Raw genomic sequence first — 13,077 nt, 5'->3', positions numbered from 1 at the left:
TATTAACTGGAGGAAGCATATGCTTCTCTGAAACTAGTGACAATAAATCTGTGAGACAAAATAGTATGATGCAAGCATCTCCTAGAAGTCAGAACTGACACCACTTATATTTTTTGTCTGGGAATATAGGAAATCTAATTTATTTTCACATGTTACACTCATGCATGAGTAAGCAGCTTATGTGGGACTTACAGATAAAGGACAGGAGGGAAATAAGAAAGACAGGAAACCCAGAAGCAATGCACTCAACTACAAAAATTAACTAAAACAATAACTAGATTTATTTAACTGGATTATGTAAAATTAACTATACATAACAAGATAAATCCATATAATTCAAGCAAAATAATTCAATATTCAATATAAAAAAATTCAGATACACTCAACGACAGCCCTTTCTTAAGCATGATACTATCTTATGAACTAATAAACTATTTCTGCCTAACTGCAAGAGAGTGAGAGAGTTCACATTTCTTCTCAGGCTAGTAAATACCTTGTTGATAAAATGACTGATGTCTTCAATATTCATGGATTGGTCCTTTTCAATGAAGACTAATTGACAGCAGATGAGAATAGGAATGGAAATGACTGCTATCAGCATTTTGGACTAGCAAGGAGAACAATGAGGACTCTTATTGTTCTTGCCAGTCCATCAGCTGTCTGTCTCCAACAACAGTTGTATGGTCCTTCTGTCAGACTGGAAGTGGTCATTAGCTGTAATTAGATAGCAACAACCATAGCAGATAAAGTAAAAAGAGAATTTGTCAACTTCTTGTGTCTCCAGAAACAACAGATATGATGAAAGTGTTCAAGTCTGGAGACAGGATGAATGACATTTATTTTAATTTGTTACATGGAAGAGAGTAGTATAACAATCTTTCCAAGTTTGAAAGTCATATTTCCACATGTAATTGCTTTTGTGGAAAATGGATTTAACAAATGAGGCTTTAATATTTTCAAACAAATTATAGAATTGTTATTAGAATTTTGATAATAATTCAGCAGTTTGTTTGGAAACTTCAATGTATTAGGTTGGTTGTTGTTTACATATAAGTCTTTATTTAATCATGTTTAGGCTTCTTGTTTTTTAATTGGTTAGTTGTAATGATTTTAATCAGTTACCAGCACTTTTTGGAAGGACTTGTTATACATCACTATTCAGTCTAGAAGAATTTCCTTTTATTAATTAAAATTACAATAATAGGTATGCATTTTTAGGAGAGTCAGCTATCTCTCTGCTCTTCATTCTTTTTTCATTTTTTAACAAACAAACATAAAGTATCCAGATATGCTAAAATACAATGTAAATTAATAGTACAGGCCTAAAATTGGTTGAGTTAAGTACCATATTTACTCACTTATAAGACGATCTCGCATATAGGACGAGGTGTGACTTTAAAGATCAAAATAAAGAAAGTTAGATTTATTAATACAATTTTATTTTATTTTTAATCACAAAATGCCAAATGCAAGTAAATGCACACATTGTCCTGCAAAAGTTACTGGCATTTTAAACTTTAAGGAAAAATCTTGTAAAAGAACAAATTATGTTGTTGATTTTACAACATTTTTCAGGGACCTTTTTTTGCTAATTCTTAACAGTTGAATCCACTCCCCATCGATTACACTTATGAGTTTCTCCGAATTTTGATTTTTGAATAATCATCTGTTTTCACATGGGAATGGATTAAAAGTTATGTCGGGCTTCCATATGATTTTGGAATTTCAAATTGGAATTCAATTCAAAAGCTTTGCTCTTCCTATTGCTATTCATCTTACTCCTAACAATACACGAGAACAATTGAAATGACCCAAATAAAATACTTTTGTTTTTAAACACCAGAGGATGAGCATCCGGTAAAAAATGCAAACATGGTTCACAAAAATTATTGCAAAAATGCAAAGAATCCTTTGCTTGCTCATATAGGACAACCTAGGTTTTTGAAGCAATGAAAAATGGATAAAAACCTTGTCTTATATGCAAGTAAATATGCTATAAGTATCAACCATAAAATAGAAGAATTAAAAAGTATTATTGCTTATTACCACTACTATTATAAAATTTAGATATCACAATGAATGCTGAAGAATCTTTAATTTTTATATCTATTTAAAAAGGCTTACTAATGACAGCAGAAACAAAGATTTCACTGAATCTTTGTCATTAGTAAGCAGTTATACCTGGATTAATCGATGATGATGATGATAATATATTTTATAGAAAAAGATATATCACTTTTAATTTTAGAATGGTAGAATTTCATTACATATTAACATTAGACTTGTAGAACTGTTAAAAGTTAAACTTTTTTCTGAAAATGAAAAATAATTAACTGTAGACTAGTCCAAGATTTTATTATAACTTAGATTGTGATTAATTGTATATTCAACTGCTTTGTATGACAATATTAATTTTTTTATGTAACTTACACATTTTTAAAAATTCAATTACTAAAATATATTTTAATAAATATTATTTATCGAACATTTTATTTTAGGTATCGTATGTACAGGAAAAGCCAATCCACAGGTTTTCCATCTCTTATAACAATATTTTCTGCACCAAATTATCTGGATGTATATAATAATAAAGGTATTATTTATATTAATTAAATAAATATTATATATTGAAGTGTAGACATTTATAACAAAATGCTAAGAGTGTGTAAAATGTTGAAAATTAATTAATCTGATAGTTTTTGAAAAACAAACTAAACAATATTAGTTACACATTTCAATTTCCATTTTCGAAGTTATAAAAGATACAATATATCTTTTTTAAGAAGTGTTTATTTAAATAATAGAGATAATTAACTAGAAAATTGAATTTCAGATTATGAAATTTGTGAAAATGGTAAATCATTGTTAATCAAATCGCAAGTATTCCTCATATTATGCAATTAATTGGTTTCAAGAAGTATTGTTTTAAATTGTATAAGTCAAATTGGCTTTTGCTTGGGTAAAATAAAAATGAAAAATACATTAAAATTTAGAAGGATGCCTATTTTTTAAAAATTAATATTTTAGTATTGAAACTAGTAATTTAATAAAATTATAAATGATTCAGTTGATTCAAGTAAGTCTAGATTATTTTTCCATCTTTGTTTTAAAACTTTGATTGGTAGATTGATAATTTTCTGCATCTTGAAATTTCTTCAACATACCTAAAATTGTAAAATATAATGGACAACATTTTTTTCTTCTCACTTGTACGTGATTTTGAGATAAACCAAAGAATTTTGAATTCTCACAAAGTTTAGTGTTTCTTTTGCTATTAGGATAATTCTCATCAGTAATATCAATGGCATTGTTAAAATGCTTTAAAAAGTCAGCTATTTGCTTTGTTAAAAAAGTGTTTAACAAGTTGGACAACAGAAGAGTTGTTTTTTTAATCTTTCTCAATTTTAAGAAAATCCTTATTGACAAATTCCTGTCTTAATTGAAGAAGCTCATTCTTATTGGCTTTATCTACCCTCTTTTAATCCAACTATAATTGCAAAACCTTAAAATTTAAATCCAGCACTATTAAGCATTGAATTGGAAAGTTTATCTTTAGAATTAATCATGAGATTTACTAATATTAATACCAAGCCAAAAATTCCCAAACTCTTTCATGCAATATTTGAAACTTCTATCTAAACATTTCTAATGTTGACAGTCATTTTCTCACTGTTGTGATTTTTCCAAAAATCTTCACCAAAGGTTGTTTTTTGCCATTTGTTTTTTTTTTTTTATTTTAATTATCTGAGGACAATTACAACTTAAAAATTTTACAATGATACTCTAATCAATAAATTCTGTTAAAGATGCCATATTTGGATGCAAGAATATAATAATGTTTTCATCAATATCAACCAGGATGTTAAAGGATGACCAAGTGCATTTTCAGGAGGAGGAGAATTTTTAAAAAACTTATCTTCTCACAATAAGCCTTCAATTCATTACAGTTTTTTGAAAATATAGCTTTATGCTTATTGTATTGCTTTCAAGGAACTTTTGCTAATTGTATGACATATGTCATACAATTAGCAAAAGTTCCTTGGAATGATTTTTCAGACATGACTTTTTGGAATGATAAATTATGAGAGGTTTTTATTTTATTATTTCTAGATGAGTTTGCTGTTAAAAACACTATGATTCTTGGATGTTTTAAACCTCTTTTCTTTCCCTGAGAGAAATATTCCATTGTACTTTCTAAATAATTATGTCTGCATTGGACACTTGTTAAGGTAAATAACCTATGGTCTTTAATTGCCAGTCAGAGTTATGGTAGAAATTACTCAGCAACATCTGAATTAGCTGTTGAAACTTTGTTATCTTGAGCAGCCTGCATTCCCTAACTTTAAATCATTCAAATTACTCTGCACTTGTGATAAAGATTTACACTTTCAGACAACACTCAATATCATTAAAAAACTCAAATAAATTTTTTCAGTTTAGTCTAGTAACATCAATAGGCCTGGCACATCACATTGATATAGCTGTTAAGTCTATTTTGTCAACATCTTTTTTTAATTTCTCTAAGCAATGGTCTTATCTATATGATCCTATTATGTATTATTCTCTTTGTAATTTTAGAATCATACCATCATCATTAATTTTTTCAGCTTGCTTTCTTATTGTTTTTAGCATCAGTTCAGAAATTCCTGCAATCTATTCATTATGTTCATAATTTTTGATCAGATTTAATTTTTCACTTGTTATAGACTTTTTTTTTCATTGGCAGAAAAAATTCTGTAAGTCTGTGTACTTTTCTGTGAAGGTTAATTTTAATTAAACTAAACTAAACCAATATCTCAATAGTAAACTAATGCTTTTTTAAAAATTAGTTTTTGATATTTATTGTCTCCATTAAAGCATTATTTTTGAATTTACTTGATTTGTAGAATAGTTACCTAAAAATTATTTAAAAAGACATGTAATTGTTTTGATGAATTTTTTATTTTATAAAATTACATTAAACTTTTACTATAAATGTTTTGTTTCTTTAGTACATTTTGTTTTTCAAATTATTTACATTAGATAAAGTTGAAATTCACACAATAGATCCCTGGTTTATTAATTACTTCCATATTGGGATTGTCATTCCTAGTTAATTGGAATAAGAATAATACAGATGCATCACATACTGATAACAAGAAATATTATTCTATTACAGGAATCAGCATGAGCAACCAAGTTAAAATTTATTTAAAAACAAACAAAAACAAGAAGTGAAAGTAGTTATAAAGAAAAAGAAGAGTGTATTTCCAAACAGTAGGAATGATAAGCTCAACATTGGAGTGATAAACAAACCAGGGATATGTTTGGATTTGATTGACCAAAAATGAAAGAAATATATTATTTTGAAGCAAGAATAAGAAAAATCACACAAGATCATCAATCAGGAACTAGACCAGGTAATTCATACACAGAAAAAATTAACAGAAAACATATTGAATTTAAAATAAAGTGAGATATCTAAAATATATCATCAGTCAAAGCACAGAGGAACAGTATTTATGAATATCAAAATTCAGTAAACGTTATTGGAAAAATTGATGTATAAAATCTGTTACCATCATGATAACTGTTAGCTTTAATTTTAAATTAAAAACTTAAAATTTTTATTGTTCAATTTGAACTTTTTAAAATAATGTCTTTAAATCAATATACTTGTTTTTGTTGTAGTAAATTTATAAATATTTCTTAATATAATAAAATATAGTTATTTTACACAATAAATAAATTGAGAAGCAATTTTAATTTTTAATGTGATTTTTCATTGTTCATTTTGAAATTATTTTTCAATACAGTCTTTTTGAAACTAAGAATGAGATTTGCAGTTTTAGAAAAAAAAAATTGAATAATAGATGGCATTTAATATTTTGTTTTTCTTTCTTTAAGAAAAGTGTTCTTAAAGCTTTATGACTATTTCATTTATTTACTGTTACATTAAATATAATTTTAATGAGAACTTATGGAATATCAAAATTTTTACACTTGATGTACAGTTAGTAATGTATAATATAAATGGTTAATATTAAGATTGCATTTTTTGCATTATTTTCTGCACTAATTTTTAATTCAAATTATTAAATAAATTAATGATTGTTTTAATGTTAACTTAAAAAACTATTACTAAACAGAAAAAATGCTTTTACAAAAGTTTGAATCATTTTTTTCTGCTAATTTGAAAATTTTGTTAATTTTGACAATTGCTGCAATTTCATGCAGATAACTATTACACATTTTTGTGGTGTAACAATAAGAAAAATATTTTTTTTATTGGCATTCACTTTAATAATAGTTTTTCTCAAGCATTTTTGGACAATCATTATGGGCACAAATGGATCGACTTAGTAGCTATTTAAGACTATTGATAGGGTAGATGTACCAGTTTTGGCCAGTGTAGTACCAGTTCTGGCCAGAAAACAAATTTAACTTAAAAATATAATTACAAATGAGACAAACTTTTATTGTTAACTGTGTGAACAGTTAACAATAAAAGTTTGTTTCATTGGACAGATTTGAATATGTGGTGATTATATTTTTTTAAGCTAAATTTGTTTTCTGGCCAGAACTGGTACATCTACCCTACTATCAAGAGAAGCATTTTTGGACATCAACCTGAGATAGAACAAAGCATCATTACTTTTATCACTTAAAGTCTAAGATTCTGCCTCTTAATATAGTGAAATGATTCTAATATCTGAAGGATGATTTAGTCAATATTGAAGAGAAAAGAATTGGTGTAGATCTGTGGATTTGGGTACTAAAAGATTAGTATAAAATTGAATTTCAGTATTGCAAATTAGGGCCTATGTATTTTTATTGTTTTTTTCATTTACAAATACTTACTTTTTAGAAATAAATATATAAAAATAATATTTAAAATTTCATTGAGTAGTGCTATGCAGCAAAGCCTTCCATGCTTTTAGAATCACATTAATGTCTTTGAAATTAATTTCCTGCTCCTTTGGTGTAGTCTTGTAAATGTGTCAGGTTTCTGCATATTTTATATGTTGTTTCTTCTGCATCCTTTGTGTTATTTTAGCACAGTTCCATAGAACAGAAACTGATTGGGAGATCAGCCAGTATATAAGTCGCTAATGCCTTGCTATATACAGTAGAGCGTCGATAAGGGGAACGTCGATAAGTGGAATGGCCGGAAAGTGGAACGATTTTCAGTCAGACTGTGTCGTGCTGAATCGAATGTTTTTGATACTAAATTTACTTCTAAAGTATAATTTTCATGTTTTTTATATTCTTTAATATATTTATTTTGTTTGTACAAAATGAAGAAATAATTTTTAACGATACGATAGCCTCGATGATTATTATAAAAATTTTCGTTAGGCTTAAAATCGACGAAAATTCAACACGAAGCGACACGCAACGGAGAAAAATTTGAACATCGGACAGGTTGATGTATTTTTTCGTACAAAGTCGGAAACTGGAACAAATCATTAACTGGAAGGACCCCAGTCCCCAATTGGTTCCACTTATCGACGCTCTACTGTAGTTGGATTTACTGGTGTCATTTTTATTCTTGATTCTTGCTGCTAAAGACCTCAAGTTAGCCCCTACTTAACATAAATGATAAATCATTTACTCTTCTGCTGTCTGTTATGGGGATTTTATATACTTTTGGAGTATATAATGGCTCTATTGGCTCTGCAGGGGTGCAGAAGAGACAAATAAAATATGCAGAAGCCTGTGCAGGCAATTAATTTCAAGAGTGTTAATGTAATTCTGAGAGCATGGAAAGCTTTACTTCATAGCACTACTGAATGACGTTTTAAATATTATTATTTGTATGTATTTTATTTACCTATGTATTTTGTTTTGTTTTTATTTTACTTTTTAGAATTTTTGAACATATTTTCCACAACAGAACTTTTTTTTTGTTTGGTCATTTAAATTCAGTGTATTTAATATGTTATTTGTTCTACTTTTGAACACAGAAAAGTCAGTTTATTAAAGTAATTTTGTAATGATCTGAAACTGGAATAGACTTACCAAAAATATTTATCTCATTAAAAATTTGTCTCTGATTCCTAAAGTTATTTGTATGCTGTTTTTGATTTTGATTTTGATTAAAGAAAATATTCTATTTTATTTTTATAAATTCTACATTTTTGAATTAACAAACTGCACAAATGCTCCAATAACAAATGTTTCCTGATTTCAAAATGTTTTATTCCAAATAGACAGCTGAAGACATGAAAAAGATGTATTTTTGAAAGTTCAGATGAGTCTATGGATACAGAGCAAAATTTTCTAACCTAATTACAGGAAATTTTCTAGTAAATTTGGGGATCAATGTTTTGAGTGTTTGATATAAGGAGAATTCTATATATGGAGAATAATAAAAGGTGGTTAGTAAAATAATGCATTTAGAAATAAATTTTCTTAATAAAGCATGCAAAAACTGAGGTATATGACACTTATTTAATTTCTTTGCATATCCATTGTAAACTGTTTATAATGGTGCCACTGGCTGTATAGTAGTGTTGCCATAAACCAACTGAGGCTCACACAAATGCTTATCTAAAAGTTGCAAAAGAAAACTAAGTAGGGTAGATGTACCAGTTCTGGCCAGAAAACAAATTTAACTTAAAAATATAATCACCACATATTCAAATCTGTCCAATGGAACAAACTTTTATTGTTAACTGTTGAACAGTTAACAATAAAAGTTTGTTACATTGGACAGATTTGAATATGTGGTGATTATATTTTTAAGTTAAATTTGTTTTCTGGCCAGAACTGGTACATCTACCCTATAAAGTTTTTGCCTTTAATGTCAAAATCTGTAGATAGGAAATAAAAATTTGGAAATAAAATGTTTTTAATAAACAAAAAGTTGGGACATTAACATAAAAACTGTCACAAATTTTCTTCAAAATTAACTCAATTTGCAAGAAATTGCAGGATCTGGAAATTTTGCTCTGTAGATCTGTGTCTATTCAAAACTGTCCATAATTGTTGGAAGATTATAACCTGTCTGAGGAATTTTAAATTCTGGATATAAATAAAGTAATACTGATAATTGGAGCTATTGTCTTCAACCTAGCTCAAATGGATAGTTATATAAATTGCTGTATGTGAATGGTAGGAATTCAAAATAAAGAAAATTTTACTAGATTTTGAAACTTAGTTGTTATGTGGCTTAATAAATCTCATTTGTTTGTAAACTGCATTTACCAGGGATTGTCAGTTGTTCAATATAGGAAGATTTTTTTGATATATGAAGAATTCGGAATTAGGGTCTTTCTGTATATCAGTTTTTCTATGATGGTTTGTAACATATGAAGTCAATCATTGTCATTTATCAGAATTAGTTTTTATTTGTTTAAATATTAGCCAAACAGTCAGCATTGGTTAGATTAATCGATATTTTTGAATATTTTCGTTATAAAATTTCAAATGTTTTTTGTTACTAATTATCTTCTAATAGATTGTTTAATTTTATTTATTTTGCTTTTGATAAGAATTGTAACATGCAAATTTTGAAGTTGTTTTTAATTCAATGAATAATTTTTATTAATTACTAATATGTAAGTTGCCATAAACAATTTATTATCTCTCCTTAAGTGAATTTAATGTAATTACAACTTATCATTTCTTTCAAATATATTTTATATTTAACAAAGGAAAACTAATCATCATACATAGAAATTCAAAACTAGTTTAAAGTACATAAACTTTAGTTTTGTATGCTTTAAATTTATTCATCAATATTATAGCAAACAAACTAATATGTAAAATTCAGAAGTTAATTTTTAATCCAAAGAATTATCTCTAATTTGATTTGACATTCAGAATACAAATTGAATTGATATGAATGTTACATTAATTCAAAATGTGTTTGTTGAATTTTAGTAATGGAACTCAAATATTAATGAAATAATAGTTACACAAATTATAAACTTTTGGGTAATAAGACAAGTATATAAAATATCTCATTGAAATACATGAACTGTGTGCTCTTCCAGAAAAATTCCTAATTGGTTAGCAATTAAATTACAGTAACTGGCAAAGAGATATTTGCCTACTAGGACCAGACAAATAATAATCAAGAGAAGATTTCAATGATAAATGTGTAAAGTAAGTTTTTCAGTTTCTTAGAAACAATAAGTTAAATTTCTATATGAATAGTTAATGCATTTTCTGAAATAAAAACTAAAGGAACATAAGATGGATATTTAGTTAAGAAGCATAAACACAATGTTGGCAGATTATACACATCAGCATATATTTTATATTTAATAGAAAGAGAGGTTTAGTTGCATGACCTTACCATTTATCAGTAAAATTCAGAATATTTGAGTGAGACTGACCAGAAAGGAACAAAAATAATTTTAAATCTATATAAGGAAAGCTACAATCTAGGCTTCTGAATTGAACAATTTAGTGTAGTTCCAAAGATTTCAAAAGATTGAGATGCTCAAAGCCATATAGAATTCAGAACTTTCAAAAATAGAACTGTTGATACTTCACAAGTATAATTTTAAAAATATTTACTCGCCAGAGATATATCTGCAATTAATAAGGTTAATTTTATGAATTTGAATAATATATATAACTTAATTATGCATGTTGTTTTGCTGTATTTTGTCTCCTTTTTTAATATATCTTAACAGACTAGTAATCTGAAGTTAATTAATTAATTATCTAAAACTTACAAAAAGTACTTGGTTTTAATTTAAGTAATTAAGTTATTTAAGTATTGTAATTTCTGAGAATGATTTCCAGATTGTGCTAAAGATTTTCTGATTTTAGTAATGGAACTATAAGCTGCTGCATAAAATCCATGACAATTTTTTCTCATATTAGAAAAAAAATTACACTAACATCATTTTACAATTTGTTACATTAGAAAGTTGTCTTGATTTCATAAAACAGATGTCTTGTTGTTTACATGTTTGGCAGCTGCAAAAGACAATTGTGGCAACAGATTCATTTATTTACACTTGTGAATGCAATGTAAGATGTGTTTTACATTTGATGAACCTCCAGTAAACATTCCCAGTCTTTGTTTAAAAAATGCTTTAAAACTTAGTTTAAGATGTTTTAGCTTAGATAATCAACAATGATTAATATCATTTGACCCTGGTGCCTCAATCAAAAGACAAAGTCTTGATATGATAAGACTTGCTTTTTTTATTGTTGATATGAAGGTTTGTTTCAGTGATGAATCCAGAAAGTTATTATAGATGTGTAATTTCATTGATATTCTATTAATTTAAAGATTTTTAAATTACTAAGAATTGGCCATGTTCAAAGGGATCAAAAATTGTATTGAGGGAGTATTTCAATCTTCATAAGGAGTTGATCTTATTTTTATTATTACCATATTTTAGATTATTTACAAGTTGTCTGTGTTGTTAAGGCATTTTGAAAGGGCATGCAGTCTATGCAATGTAGGGAGTTTTACAGAAATTTTAAATTACAATTACAAATTTCTCAAAATGCTTTTCCTTTGTCTAAAGTCACTAAGACCACCTTTAGAAAACATGAAAAATTCTTTGTGCATCATAGATGTATTATTTCACATGTAGGGATATTCTTTCAGTTTTAACTAATTAAGACAGCTGAGTTAGGACAGTGTTCTGGTAAACAAGGCTCTTAAAGTATTCCAAAAATCACAAGGGATCAGTCAAGTCTGGTGATTATGGTGGCCATGCCTTTGTAAATTATCAGCTAATTGATTTCATTTGTGAGGTGCTGACAAAATAAGCTTTTTACATTGACATTGACATGAGGGGTGTTATCTTGCATAAAGATTATGATATCCAAACAATTTTGTTGCCAAATGCAGGGATGACAAAGTTTTGCAGCATATCTTCATACCTAGTGGCATTAAAAGAACATGTCTCTGGCCCAGATACTGTGAATCTGCATTACACTGTAAATTTTGGTTGTTGCAAGGCAATTCGTTGATAAATATGTGGGTTTTCTCCAGACCAAACAGTGCAGGTTTGAGTGTTCATCATACCATTCAAATAAAAATGGGCTTCATTCATCCACAGGCGTTACCAGAGCTATTAATTGTCAATTATCATCTGAGCTAGGAGTGACATTGCAAATGATTTCAGCTAAGCATAATCATCAGAAAGCAATTCATGAGATATGCTGTAGGAGTAAAACTTCAATATTCAGTGCAGAATTTTTCACACTTAGCTATACCACTGCTAAATAGGGAACAGTTTTCCATAAAAAATCTTCCAGGAAGCATCTTCTCTTTGGCAGACCACCTTTGTGATGCTTAATTAATACAATCAGTCCAATTGTAAAGTTGTTTCACAACTTACATAATATGCAAATTGCAGCAATATCAGTGCCAAATTTTTTCCTATTGGCATATTTCAAACTAAACTTTTTTCTTTTTTTTCTTTTATTTTTTATTTTTTTTGTAAAATTAAATTATCATGGTCAGAAATTTGTGCACCAAATTTGGTTGCATTTTGTTCAATAGATTTTTCTACTTGGAGCTCTAAACATCACCTGTTTAATTATAATCACTGTATACTTTTCATTATATAATTATACCATCAAATGATATTTTTTTTATTCATACTTAACACATTTTTTATGAATTTAGAATTTTTGCTTTTGTGAATTCTGTAATTATATCATGTTTAATTATTTAAATATTATCTTACATTCTTTTGAAATAAAACATTTTAAAATTGTGGTCTATGATTAATTTTATTTCAAACATTTCAAATTGTATTTCTTTTTCTAAAAAGTTTTTTTTATCTTTTACAGCTGCAGTCTTAAAATATGAAAATAATGTGATGAACATCCGTCAGTTTAATTGTTCACCTCATCCATATTGGTTGCCAAACTTTATGGATGTTTTTACTTGGTCCTTGCCATTTGTTGGAGAAAAAGGTTCACTACTTTATTTTCTATATATTTTATTTAAAATTATGAATTTGAGTATAGACTGTCTCTCCAGAAAGTTTTCAAACTTTGCAAATAGAAGTTGTTTGCACATACTTAGAAGCTAGTTTGTTTTGTCATCTTCAAAGTAGTTCCCTCCTGAGTTTATGCATTGAATCCAGCATTTCTGCTGTGAAAGGAGTG

At 27.5% G+C, this 13,077-nt stretch overlaps 1 protein-coding gene across 1 annotated transcript in view; it reads left to right on the top strand.

Annotated features, from left to right (window-relative positions):
- Positions 1-13,077, top strand: part of LOC136981053 (serine/threonine-protein phosphatase 2B catalytic subunit 2-like) — a 129,702-nt gene that overhangs the window by 68,040 nt on the left and 48,585 nt on the right. The window contains exons 8-9 of the mRNA XM_067277329.1: positions 2,499-2,593; positions 12,757-12,882. Of these exons, the coding sequence (XP_067133430.1) occupies positions 2,499-2,593; positions 12,757-12,882 (221 nt within the window). The remainder of the gene's footprint in view (positions 1-2,498; positions 2,594-12,756; positions 12,883-13,077) is intronic.

The sequence above is a fragment of the Centruroides vittatus genome, unplaced genomic scaffold, assembly GCF_030686945.1.
Source record: "Centruroides vittatus isolate TY-2023 unplaced genomic scaffold, ASM3068694v2 contig_742, whole genome shotgun sequence".
NCBI lineage: Eukaryota > Metazoa > Arthropoda > Arachnida > Scorpiones > Buthidae > Centruroides > Centruroides vittatus.
Note: the sequence above shows the minus strand (reverse complement) of the source record. Positions and strands in the feature narration are given on the sequence as shown.